Source organism: Condylura cristata, unplaced genomic scaffold (assembly GCF_000260355.1).
Source record: "Condylura cristata isolate star-nosed mole 26May11 unplaced genomic scaffold, ConCri1.0 scaffold00027, whole genome shotgun sequence".
Lineage (NCBI taxonomy): Eukaryota > Metazoa > Chordata > Mammalia > Eulipotyphla > Talpidae > Condylura > Condylura cristata.
The window spans coordinates 28,480,531-28,493,388 of record NW_004567128.1 but is presented as its reverse complement, the minus strand read 5'-3'; the positions used below and the strand labels follow the sequence as shown (position 1 = coordinate 28,493,388).

Below are 12,858 nucleotides of genomic sequence, written 5' to 3'. Positions count from 1 at the left end.
CAAAAACAGGGGGGTGGGAAGGGAGGGAAATGCACGGGACTATGGTGGTGGCACAGGGGTGATTTGGTGATGGGAAACCCGCGGGGATTACAATCAAGATGGAAAAAAAATATGTGCAAAATGATGTAAAAATAAACTTTGTAATAAAAAAAATAAATTAAAAAAATTAAAATAAATAAATAAATAAAATAAATTTTAAAAAAGTGAACATTTTTTCACATGCTTGTTGGCCATTTGCATTTCCTTTTTGTAGAAGTGTCCTTTTAGCTCCTCTTCCCATTTTTTGACTGGGTTGTTTACTTTGTTTTTGTTGAGTTTTGAAAGCTTGTTGTAGATTTTATTATCAGTCCCTTATCATAAGTGTTGTGAGGCACAACATTTTTTTTTATGACTTGGACAAATTCTTTAACCTTTTTTTTACCATAACAACCATTTTTAAGTCTACAGGTCAATAGTGCTAAGTATATTCACACTGTTATGGGAAAAAAATCTCCACAATTTTCATCATGAAAATCTGAATTCTCCACCCATAAGCACTCTCTACTCCTCCTTCTTCCTAGCCCCTGACAACCACCATTCTCCTTTCTGTCCCTGAGAATCTGGTTACTACAATTAAAAGAAAAAAATATTTAAAAATAAATAAAAATTATGTTTTTAAAAGTATCTGGCTACCCTTAGAACTTATACAATATTTGTCTTTTTGTCACTGGTTTATTTCACTTAGCATAATGTCCTTGAGATTCATCCAGGCTGTAATGAAAGTGTTGCAATTTGTTTCCTTTTTTAAAATAACACAATTGTTTATTTTTACATAATTTTGTGCCTTTTTCCATCTCAGTGTAACTCCTGTGGGCTTCTCATCACCAAATCACCCATGTGCCATCACCATAGTCTAGTGCACTTCCCTCTCCCCATCGTTTTTGATCCCATTCCCCACTCCACCCCCGCAAAATGTCTCTGGTATATAGTTGTTCATTATTATTATTTTTTCACCGGTCCTTTATACTCCTGCTATGAGTGAAACCATCCAGTATTTTTCCTTTTCTTTCTGGCTTATTTCACAAAGCATGATCCCTTCCAGCTCCATCCAAGTGGCTGCAAAATATATGTGTTTGTTTGTTTTTTGGTTGCTGAGTAATATTCCATTGTGTATATATACCACAACTTTCTTTTTAAATAATATAATAGTTTATTTTTACATTATTTTGTGCATTTTCCATTTCAATTGTAATCCCTGTGGGCTTACTATCACCAAATCACCCATGTGCCATCACCATAGTCCAGTGCATTTCCCTCCCCGCACTGTTTTTGATCCAATTCCCCACTACACCCCCATAAAATGTCTCTGGTATATAGCTGTTCATTATTATTATTATTATTTTCTTGCCTGTGTACCACATCTTTTTAATTTAGTCATCTACTTTTGGGCATTTGGGTTGTTTCCATGACTTTCCAATTGTAAATAAAGCAGCAATAAACATGGAAGTGCAGGTGTCTTTTTGAATCAGTGTTTTTGTGTCTTTTAGATAAATACCTAGGAGTGGGATTACTGGATCCTATGGAAGCTCCATGCTTAGCAGCTTGAGAAACCTCCAGTTTTCCATAGTGGTTGTACTATTTTGCATTCCTACCAGCAGGAAGCACAACATTTTTTAAGTGTTAATGAAGTCCAATTTATCTTGGTATTTTGTTGTTGTTGTGAAGGGGAGCAGAATAGATTACCCCAAAATGTGCCACTTTGACATGCAGATTATTTTGAAGGGAAGACAATAAAGATTCAGCAAATTCAAGAAAAAAAATTTACCTATCCCTTGGTTACTTAAATAATTTAGGTAATCTGAATTATTAAATAATTTAGGTAGTATCCTGGTCTAGAAAGCACTCTATTACCACAGATAACTTTTAAAAAATATTTATTTATTTATGCATTCAGAACTGAGGTACAAGCCAGAGGTACAGGGGTGGTGAGAGGATTCACCAGAGACAGAGTGGGGAACAGAACAGGCTGATCCACGAAGCACACTGCTGAGGGGAGCAGCAGGAGGGTAAGGAGAGGTCTGCTGCCCCAGTGGATCACCTCCGGGGCTGGGGATGGAACTTGCAGTGAAGCGGCTGTGGCTAACATGCAGTGCTGAGTCCTTACCTATTGAGTCACAAAGGAGGGCCCAGAGATAATTTTTTTTAAAGATTTCTTTATTTATGCATACAGAACTGGGGTACAGGCCACAGGAACAGTGGTGGTGAGAGGCTTCACCAGAGACGGAGCAGGGAGCAAAACAGGCAGATCAACAAAGCACACTGCTGAGGGGAGCAACGGTGGGTCAGGAGAGGTCTGCCACACCATGTGGTCACCTCCTGGGGTGGGGATTGAACTCTTGCTGAAGTGGCTTTAACTTCTTAGTGCGGTTCTTTAACCCACTGCGCCACCAGGGAAAGCCTAGATAACTTTTTTTAAAGATTTATGCATACAAAAACTTGGGTACAGGCCAGAGGTGCAGGAGCATGAGAGGATTCACCAGAGACAGAGTGAGGAGCAAAGCAAGCAGATCCACTGAAATACACTGCTGAGGAAAGCAGCAGGTGAGACAGGAGAGGTCTGCCATGCCAGGTGGTCACCTCCCTGGCCAGGGATGGAACTTGTGCAGGCAGTGGCTGTGATAGCTTCACAGTGCTGATTTAACCCCCTTCACCAGGGAGGCCCCAGAGATAACATTTTTAAAAAGGATTTTATTTATTTATGCATACAGAATTGGGGTACAAGCCAGAGGTGCAGGGACAGTGAGAGGTTTCATTAGAGACAGAGTGGGGAGCAGAACAGGCAGATCGACAAAGTGCACTGCTGAGGGGAGCAGTGGGCAGATCAGGAGAGGTCTGCCGTGCTATAGGTCACCTGGGGGGAGGCCTGGGGATCAAACTCGCATTGAGGTAGCTGTGGCTAGCTTGCAGCACTGTGTCCTAACCCGTTGTGCCACCAGGGAAGGCCCCAGAGATAACTTTTTATCTGCATGTCAATACATGCATCTAATTGCCAAACATCTCTTCTTAGGTTTCTATGAATTACCCTCCTCTCCTCTGAAGCCCTATGCTTTTTTTTTTATAACTTGTCCTTGAATTTAATATTTTTGTGGCTGTGTTCATCTGTTCCATGTCAGTTTAACTAATTAGACAAGCCATAGAACCTAGAAGGGAAATTTCCCCTCCCCTACAGTTCCTTTTATTTTAGATGCCTTATCTAACAAAACACTTCCTAACCTAAGATGTAAGTTTACTCTATGTATTCTAAGAGTTTCAATAGTTTTATTTTAGGTTTATGACCCATTTTGAGTTAATTTTTGTGTGAAGGGAATTCAACTTATTTTGTATATGGATGTCTAGTTGTGTTAGCACCATTTGTTGAAAAAAACTATAATATCAATAATAGACATTGAATTTCTTTTTTAAAAAGATTTGTTTATTACAACTAGCAACAACAAATGTTGGCGAGGATATGGAGAAAAAGGAACTCTCCTACACTGCTGGTGGAAATGCAAACTAGTACAACCACTTTGGAAAACTGTTTAGAGTTTCCTCAAACTGCTAAACATGGAGCTTCCCTAAGACCCAGCAATCCCACTCCTAGGTATCTACCCAAAAGACACAAAAACACTGATTCAAAAAGATACCTGCACCCCCATGTTTATTGCTGCTTTGTTTACCATTGGAAAAACATGGAAGCAGCCCAAATGCCCAAAAGCAGATGACTGGATTAAAAAGATGTGGTACATATATACAATGGAATATTACTCAGCAACCAAAAAAGAGAAACACATGTCTTTTGCAGCAACTTGGAGCTGGAAAAGATCATTCTTAGTGAGATAAGCCAGAAAGAGAAAGAAAAATACCAGATGGTTTCACTCATAGCAGGAGTATAATGGACCAGGCAAGAAAATAACAAGAATAATGAACAACCATATACCAGAGACATTTTGTGGGTTGGAGTGGGGAATGGGACCAAAAACGGGGGGTGGGGAGGGAAGTGCACGGGATTATGGTGATGGCACACGGGTGACTTGGTGATGGGAAACCCGCGGGGATTACAATTGAGATGGAAAAAAAATGTACAAAATGATGTAAAAAATGAACTGTTATAAAAAAATTTAAAAAAGATTTGTTTATTTATGCATACAAGAACTGGGGTATAGGCCAGTAGTGAGGGAGGTGAGAGGCTTCACCAGAGACAGAGCAGGGAGCAGAAAAGGCAGATCTACTGAAACACACTGCTGAGGGGAGCAGTGGGTGGGTCAGGAGAGTTCTGCCGTGCCATGTGGATCACCTCTCTGATGGGGGATAGAATTCAGCGAATTCAAGTGCTGCAGTGGCTTCGGATAGCTTCATAGTGCTGTGCTTTAACCCCTTGTGCCACCAGGGAGGGCCCTAACTTCAGCGTCTTAATTTGATTCACTGATCCACCGTCATGCTGGTACCACACTATCTTGACAAGGTTGCTGTTTGTTTTCCTTTGTCAAAATTGTTTTGGTTATTCTGGGTTACTTGAATTTCCATATGAATTTTAGAATCAATCTATCAATTTCTCCAGTTAAAATTAAATGGGATTTTTTTTAAAGATTCATTTATTTATGCATACAGAACTGGGGTACAGGCCAGAGGTGCAGGGGTGGCGAAGGGCTTCACCAGAGACAGAGTGGGGAGCAGAACAGGCAGATCGAGGAAGTGCACTGCTGAGGGGAGCAGCGGGCGGGTCAGGAGAGGCCTGCCACGCCATGTGGTCACCCCTGGGGCAGGCGGGAATCGAACTCATGCGGAAGCGGCTTCAGATTCTCAGTGCTGTGCTTTAACCCGCTACACCACCAGGGAGGGCCCAGTAAAATGAATTTTAAATTAGTTACTATTCATCATGTCCTTTGAAGGACTAAATGAGTGCTTAGATGGGTGATTGGCAATACACTCATCTAAGGACCTACCATAGATGTGTTTGCTGTTTTCTTTTTAAGAAATATTTATTTATGCATGCATGCAAGAGCTGGAATACAGGCCAAAGGTGTGGGGAGTGAGAGGATTCACCAGAGACAGAGTGGGGAACAGAACAGGTGGATTGACTGAAATACACTGCTGAGGGGAACAGCAGGTGAGACAGGAGAGGTCTGCTGGGCCATGTGAGTCAGCTCCCTGGCTGTGCTACTGTGGCTGCTTATAGCTTCAAGGTGCTGAGATTTAATTTTTTTGTGCCACCAGGGAGGGCCCTATTTGCTGTTTTCACTTTTGATATTTCCCATTGACTTAACTGAAGAACAGTATTTCACTGTTGATTTATTTGCATTGTTCTGCTTATTAGCAATGCTGAGAATCTTTATGTATGCTTAATGGCTATTTATATTTCCCACTTTGTGAATCCCCTCATCATATCCTTTGTCCATTTTCTCAGCTGAGGGTTGCCGGCCTGTTATTGTTACTGATCGGCAGTTCTTTGTGTTTTGAGTACATGGGCACCATATCTTTCATATATATATTTTTAAAAACACATGCTATTGGGCCCTCCCTGGTGGCGCAGCGGGTTAAAGCACAGCACTGAGAAGTTAAAGCCACTTCAGCATGAGTTCGACGCCCCCCTGCCCCGGAGGTGACCACATGGCGTGACAGACATCTCCTGACCCGCCCACTGCTCCCCTCATTAGTGTACTTTGTCCGTCGGTCTGTTCTGCTCCCCACTCTGTTTCTGGTGAATTCTCTCACCCTCCGCATCTCTGGCCTGTACCCCAGTTCTGTATGCATAAATAAATAAATCTTTAAAAAAAATACATGTTATCATGTCACCTAATCTTTTCACGACTCAAACAGACACTCCTAAGCCTTGTATACCCTGCCAGCCATGACCTCGTCTCTACCCACCACTTTAACTTCAGCTCCTGCCATCTTTAAGAATGCTTTTGCAATTTTAGCCCTTCTTCGAAGTAGTACCACGTAACTTTAATCCCCTTCTGTTCTCTCAAGCACGCCTCACAGCCTTGTGTGACTGGAGTCTTAACCACACCTGTAATCACTGCGTTTCTCAACATCCCATGTGTGGGCAGGGCCTGTAGCAGAACAGAGTAGATGCTCAATTAATGTGGGTTGAATGAACAGAAGAATCAATGATTGTGTCTGCAAAACTTTCCGATAGCCTTCCTTCACCACATGACAAACAGATTCTTTTCTCAATGTATGTAAACAGAAAGTCCCAATTTTGTTTTCAGGATGAACTATAGAGGAGAATTTTTTTTTCTATCATTGTGTTTTCACCACAAAGTTTTGCATCAGGACCTGAGTGGCTTGGTGTGATCTCTATAGTACATTCAGAAATGAGTCAGAGACCAGGTGTGAAATACCAGCGGAGGCAAGACTCTCAGGGAACTCTGCCCCAGTCTCTGTAATCCTGTGTTATGCACACTGCCTCAGGCGACTGCTTCAGGATGTGAATATCACTTTAGTCATTTTGCCTCCCAGGCCATGTGTCTGTCAGTAGTAAAAAGACAGAATGTCATCAACTCCCTGAGAATATGTGATTAGGGCCCTCCCTGGTGGTGCAAGGGGTTAAAGCCCTGCACTATGAACCTATCTGCAGTCACTGCAGCACAAGTTCAATCCCCCCCATCAGGGTGGTTACCCATATAGGGCTGCAGACCTCCCCTGTCCTGCCCATTGCTCCTCTCAGCAATGTGTTTCAGTAGATCTGCCTGTTCTGCTCCCCACTCTGTCTCTGGTGAAGCCTCTCGCTGCCCCTGCACCTCTGGCCTGTACCCCAGTTCTGCATGCAAAAATAAATAAATCTTTAAAAAAAGAAAGTGTTGGGCCCTCTCTGGTGGCACAGCGGGTTAAAGCACAGCACTGAGAAGCTAAAGCCACTTCTGCATGAGTTTGATCCCCGCCCCGGAGGTGACCCACATGGCGCAGCAGACCTCTCCTGACCGGCCGGCTACTTCCCTCAGCAGTGGACTTGTCAGTCGGCCTGTCCTGCTCCCCACTCTGTCTCTGGTGAATCCTCTCACCACCCCTGCACCTCTGGCCTGTACCGCAGTTCTGTATGCATAAATAAATAAATCTTTAAAAGGAAAAGTGTTTATTCAAATGTTTGCCTATTTTTTGATTGGGTTGTATGTATGAGTTCTTTATATATTTTGGATATTAAGCCATAATTTCTTCTCCCAGTCAATTGGTTTTCTTTTAGTGTTTGTGGTAGTTTCTTTTGCTTACAAAAACTTTTTAGTTGGATGTGGTATCATTTATTTACTTTCTTTTCTTCATTTCATTAATCTTTTGAAATTGTAAGACTGACCCACAGCATATTAATAGTTAGATTTTATTTAACATTTAAATTATATGTTAAATATTAAATTTACAAATTTTAAAATATTTGTTTGTGCAGAAATAAGTTTCTGATAAAATATCATTCACAATCTTCTTGCCAAAAAGATGGAATTTTAATATACGCACAAGAAAGCAACCAGTCCTTATTATACCTGTTGTATACATTCAGCATAATTGAATGTATTCTGGATGGCAATTACTTAGGCATATGTCTGTAAAAATCCACAGAGCTATGCACAACAGGTGTATATTCTGCCATATGTAAATTAATTTTAAAACATATCCTGTTTGAATGATAAATTATAACTCGTCTAAGAAAACAGATGTTTGGGGAATAATTGTCTTTGGTATTTTAATATAGAGTGGCTATTAGATAATATTATAGCATTTACCAAGACATAGTTCATGTCTTGTTAGAAATAGCTGTATTTTGGTTATATAGGATTATATATGTATGTGTATATATAATTGCCAAGATTGTGTGATTATTATGACTATTATAAAGGTGTATGTGTATATATATTTACTTTCACATACACAATATATGGAAAGAATATTGAATTAATCACTAACAATTAGTTATTGAGGCACAGAATAGACAGGTGTGGTACCAACTCTTATGTTTGAAAATGTGTTACTATATTTTTAAGAGATTTATTTATTTATACATACAGAACTGGGGTACAGGCCAGGGGTGCAGGTGTGGTGAGAGGATTCACCAGAGACAGAGTGGCGAGCAAAACAGGCAGATCGACGAAGTACACTGCTGAGGGGAGCAGCGGGCGGGTCAGGAGAGGTCTGTTGCGCCATGTAGATCACCTCGGGGTGGGGGTCGAATGAATGCTCAAGTGGCTTTAGCTTCTTAGTGCTGTGATTTATCCCTCTGAGCCACCAGGGAACGCCCGCTGTTAATATAATCTTTAAGTAAGATACCCAAAGAATTAAAGTAAAACACAAAATTGCAACAACAACAACAAAAAAAAATCTGTTTGCCGTTGTTCCCCCACTGGACTAGGAGCCTCTAGAGAAAAGGGCTATTTTACTACTATTTGAATCCAGAGCTTGTAGAGTATTAAATCTGGCATTGTAAGACATTGTGTACATGTCTGTTATTTGTTATTATACACAACTGGCACTCACGGATTTTTTTTTTCTTAATGACTTCTTTTACAGTAGGACACATAAGATGCATACGGTAGGTGATCAGTAAATCAAACGCCTACAGGAAGGAATGGGTGCCCGGCAAGAATGAAGCCACGTTCTCTGAAGAACTACATTTCCCTGTATGCTTGGCGCGACTTGCTCAAATGTAGTGAAACGTGACCGTTACTTCCCACGGTCGCATAGTCGCCTCCGCCTGCCGATGCCGCAGTGTTTCATGGGAAAGGTAGTTTTAGAACTTATCTTCCGGCCCTCCGCAAACGAAGCCCAAACTCTACTTCCCAGCAAGCCGCGCCTCGGCCCTGGAAGGGTAAGATGGCGGACGCAGAAGAGGATGTTTTGCGGCCCGCTGCGATGTCCGCGGCTCCGATTTCATTCAGTTTCAGTCGCACGGCGGCCCGGAGGCGGCTGGCGGACACCGGAGACGGCGCGGATGTGGTTCCGGAGGAGAAGGATTACTTGAAGACCGTGGAAGGAAAGGAGCTGCAAAGGTAAAGTGCCGGGTTCCCCGGATCCCCCGGAAATCGGTGCGGTAGGCGCAAGCAGGAGAGTGGAATCTGAGTTGATTCTCTTGGTGACAGTGGCCTGGAAAGCTTGAAGTACAGCCTGAGAAAATTTGTCGAGGCGAGAAGGGGGCAGTTTGTAGGCGAGCTGGGGAATTTGGGCCTCGTGACCGTGGGAATTGAAAGGATGTATTCCTGTGGGAGTGTCTTTAGGACTTGGGAACCTTGACCTGTGTGCATTCTGGAGAGAAGGAAAGGAGGGGAGAATGACAGGACCACTAGTGTCTCAACCGAAGCTCGGGGGCTTCACGGGTATGGGGATCTCGGGTGGAGTTGCAGATTCAGGTTGGGGGAAGCCATCATCAGCTTAATTGGGAAAGTGTCTGAGATCACCGAGGAGGCTGATCTAAAGCCTGAAGCTGGGGAGAGAATCTCGGCTGAAGATAGTGATTTGTGGGTCATTGTGGAAGCCTTGAAAGTGGGTCTTGAGATGAACAGATGGTCCAGAACTGAGGACTGATTCCTCAAGGCTCTAATTTTTAAAGAGTCGGTGTATGTGTGTAGGAGGTACACTCATACCATCCGAGGCACCAACAAGGCACCAACATAGACAACAGGAGAGCCAAATCAGAGAGTGAGGGCTTGGGCCTTGGGGCTCAGGGTGAGCTTTCCCCTTGTGCTTTTCTGAATGAAGGGGTATGGTTTAGAACCCACTGATCATGCTTCTCTTCCAACTTTACCCCTTTGTGTCCACATCAGTGTGAAACCCTCAGAAGCCCCTAAGGAACTCGTGATCCCTTTGATCCAGAATGGCCATCGCAGACAACCACTGGCCCAGCCCCCTGGGCCAGCCACAAACACTGAAATCTCAATGGATGGGGTTTTGTCTCAAGCTGTGAAAGAGCTCATTGAGGGTGAGTGCCCTCCTTCCCCACTTTGCTTTGCTCTAGTGAAGGAAGAAGGGGAGGAAGGTGGAAGGATAGGGTGGAACCTCATTGCACCCTCCCATTCTTCCTTAGAATCCAAGAAGTCTCTGGAGGAGAGAGAGAATGCGGGTGTCGACCCCACGCTCGCTATCCCCATGATCCAGAAAGGAGGCACCCCCATCGGGGAAAGGGCAGACAGCGAACCCCGGGCTGAGACAGTGAGCTGGCTCCTGATTCCCCCCCTCCTGCCCCAGCCCCTCCTGCCAGACTTGCCTTCCTGTGCATAGCAGGGAAAGTCTGTGTGTCTAGAGGCCTGCTGCCTATCCATTCTTCCATTCTTTTTGGAAGCATTAACAAATGAATCCAGATACTGAGGTGTGAAAAGTACTTGGATTCTGGGATTATGTAAATGACATGAGGAGCAAATGGAACAAGAAATGTAAAGACCCTGAAGATAGACTGCCTGGAATGCTTGAGGGAACACCTAGGAGACCCTGTAACTGGAATGGAATGAGTCGGGAGGTTAGGGCAGGTCAAAACCTGGAGGAGTCAAGACAGGCAGGTCTTATGGGCCATAGTGAGAATTTTGGCTTTTGTTTTTTTTTTTTTTTTTTTCAATGAGATAAGAGCCATAGAAAGGCTCTAAACAGAGAAGACTTAAAACTTAAGATTTATGAGTTGACAGGCCCTTTCTGGCTGCTATAAGCAGAACACACTAATAAGTGAAGATGGAAGCCCAAAAACTAGTAGTCCAGGCTAGAGATGATGGAGACTTAGGCCAGAGTGGTAGGAATGACATGCGGAAGGGCAAATAGGGTTTAGTGAGAGGAGGAAGAGCAGAGTGGGCACTCCTAATGGCAGCAATGCAATGGCATGGTTGCAGGAAATCAGTGTGGTTTGTGTCCATTGGTGAGGCAACTTGTGGTGTGTCTGGAGTGGATATAAAAAATTGAGGGAGTTGAAAAATGAAAGAATTGAGGGAGTAGTGATGGAAGGCAGTATGGATTATGCATACAGAAGTAACTGTCTTTCATACCCATGGACCCTCCTGTTTACTCCTTTGTCACAATTTTTTTTTTTTTTTTTTGCAAAGCTTCTTTGAGGCCTAGTTCTCCTATGATCCCAGACCATCCACTTTTCAGCTTTCAGATATCCTCAGGTTTCTTTATCTTGAAATATATATTTTTTAGTTTTTTAAAAAATTCTCACATTGTCCTGTTTTGGCTTCAGCCTTATTTCTATAATTTCTCTCTTCTCAAAGCCTTCAACAACTTAATTGATCCCAGTTCTATCCCTTCTTCTTACTCAGCTTAAAAGCCTTCAAGTTATCCTTGATTCTCTGCTTTATTTTATACACACATACAATCTGTCAGCAAAATTCTATCATATCCTTTTTCAAAATACATCAAGAACCTGACTTCTCGCCATCACCACTAGCACCACCCTGGTCTGAGCCACAGCATCTCTCTGGACTTTTCCACTAACTTCCTCACTGGCCTCCCATTGAGCTGCCACCTCTCATGGTTCCTGCTCAGCTCTCCTGAGTAATCTCTTACCACCCCTTTCTGCCTCTGCATCTCTATTTCAGTCAAGTTGACTTCCACAATACTCTTCCTTGGGCTCTTGTCCTGCCTCAGGACCTTTGTTCTTGTGGTTTTTTTCTGCTTGGAGCACTTCACTCATAACCTCATGTCTCTCTCTGTCATCTCATTCTGGTCTCAGCCCAGATATCAGCTCAGTGATACCCCCTACTTTGTCCCTCTACATCCCCTTATTTTCTTCGTATGATGTACTGTCACCTAACACATCACATCTTAAGTATTTATTGTGTTTCTTGATAACTAGAACATAAGCCCAATAAGATAAGGGTTTTTGGTTTGTTTTGTTTCCTGCTTTATCACCAGCACCTCGACCAGTACCTGGCACAAATAGGTGCTTGAGAAATATTTTCTGAAGGACTGAACGTGGAGGAGGAAAGTGAGCGATGGCAAAACTCACCCTTGAGCTCACTGGAAAAGCAGCAAGTGGGCTATAGCAAGTGTACTGCACAGGGCGCGGTGTAAACCAAGGCTGACTTCCTTCCTCTGCCTGAACCCTAGATGCCAGAGGAGGCTGATTATGAGGCCGTCCCTGTGGAGGCCTATGGGCTCGCCATGCTGCGGGGTATGGGCTGGAAACCTGGCGAGGGCATCGGCCGCACCTTCAATCAGTGAGTCCTGGGGTAAGGGCAAGGGAACAGCAGATGGGGTGAACAGCAGATGGTCACCTCGAATGCAGAACCATCCAGCCAGGGAGTGGGCTCATTGAGGACGTTTGAGCCCAGTGCTCCCAGTGGGCTCCACCCTGCAGCTTGGATGGGCAGTCAGCAGGGTCTGCATAATCCCATGACAGTTGCACAGTGTGCTTCCTGAAATACATCCGTCATTGAGCTGCACGTGACTGTGCTACCCTGAGGAATTCCATAACCCCTTCCACTGCTGTTTCAGCCTCCACTTTTCCCTCTGAAACTTTGTGTCCATGAGGATTGCCCCTTGGGGCATCAGCTTTCTCACCTGAAAAATAGAGACAGTCACAGTACTGACTTCCCAGGTCTGTTGTGGTAGTTAAGTGAAAGTATTCACATCAAGCACTTACAATTGGCCCTGGCCCCAAATCAGTACAAGCTAAACATTTGCTATGAGCACTTAGCTTTATAGTCCCTTGTCTGCAGTTCTCAACACCAGAGAATCCTGAAAAGCAAACACTTTTTCTGGAAACCATTTGGCAGCCAAATGTGACCTGAATTGACATTGAGCATCTTTTAGTCTGTTTCTCCTGTGTGGTCTGACCACCTATGTGATTTCCCTTGTGGGAGTATTAGGACATTTGGTTACAGGGATATGCCTCAGATCCCACTGTGGATACAATGTAAGAAATGGTGCATGAGG

General features: G+C 43.5%; 1 protein-coding gene across 2 annotated transcripts in view; it reads left to right on the top strand.

Annotated features, from left to right (window-relative positions):
- Positions 1 to 12,858, top strand: part of GPKOW (G patch domain and KOW motifs) — a 22,437-nt gene that overhangs the window by 6,173 nt on the left and 3,406 nt on the right. Inside the window, exons 2-5 of one of the 2 annotated variants that reach the window (XM_012730368.1) lie at positions 8,515 to 8,993; positions 9,765 to 9,919; positions 10,025 to 10,149; positions 12,031 to 12,140. In XM_012730368.1, the coding sequence (XP_012585822.1) occupies positions 8,818 to 8,993; positions 9,765 to 9,919; positions 10,025 to 10,149; positions 12,031 to 12,140 (566 nt within the window). In that variant the 5' untranslated portion in view covers positions 8,515 to 8,817. Of the gene's footprint in view, positions 1 to 8,507; positions 8,994 to 9,764; positions 9,920 to 10,024; positions 10,150 to 12,030; positions 12,141 to 12,858 lie in introns of those variants that run through there. The other variant, XM_012730369.1, reaches the window with a different exon arrangement.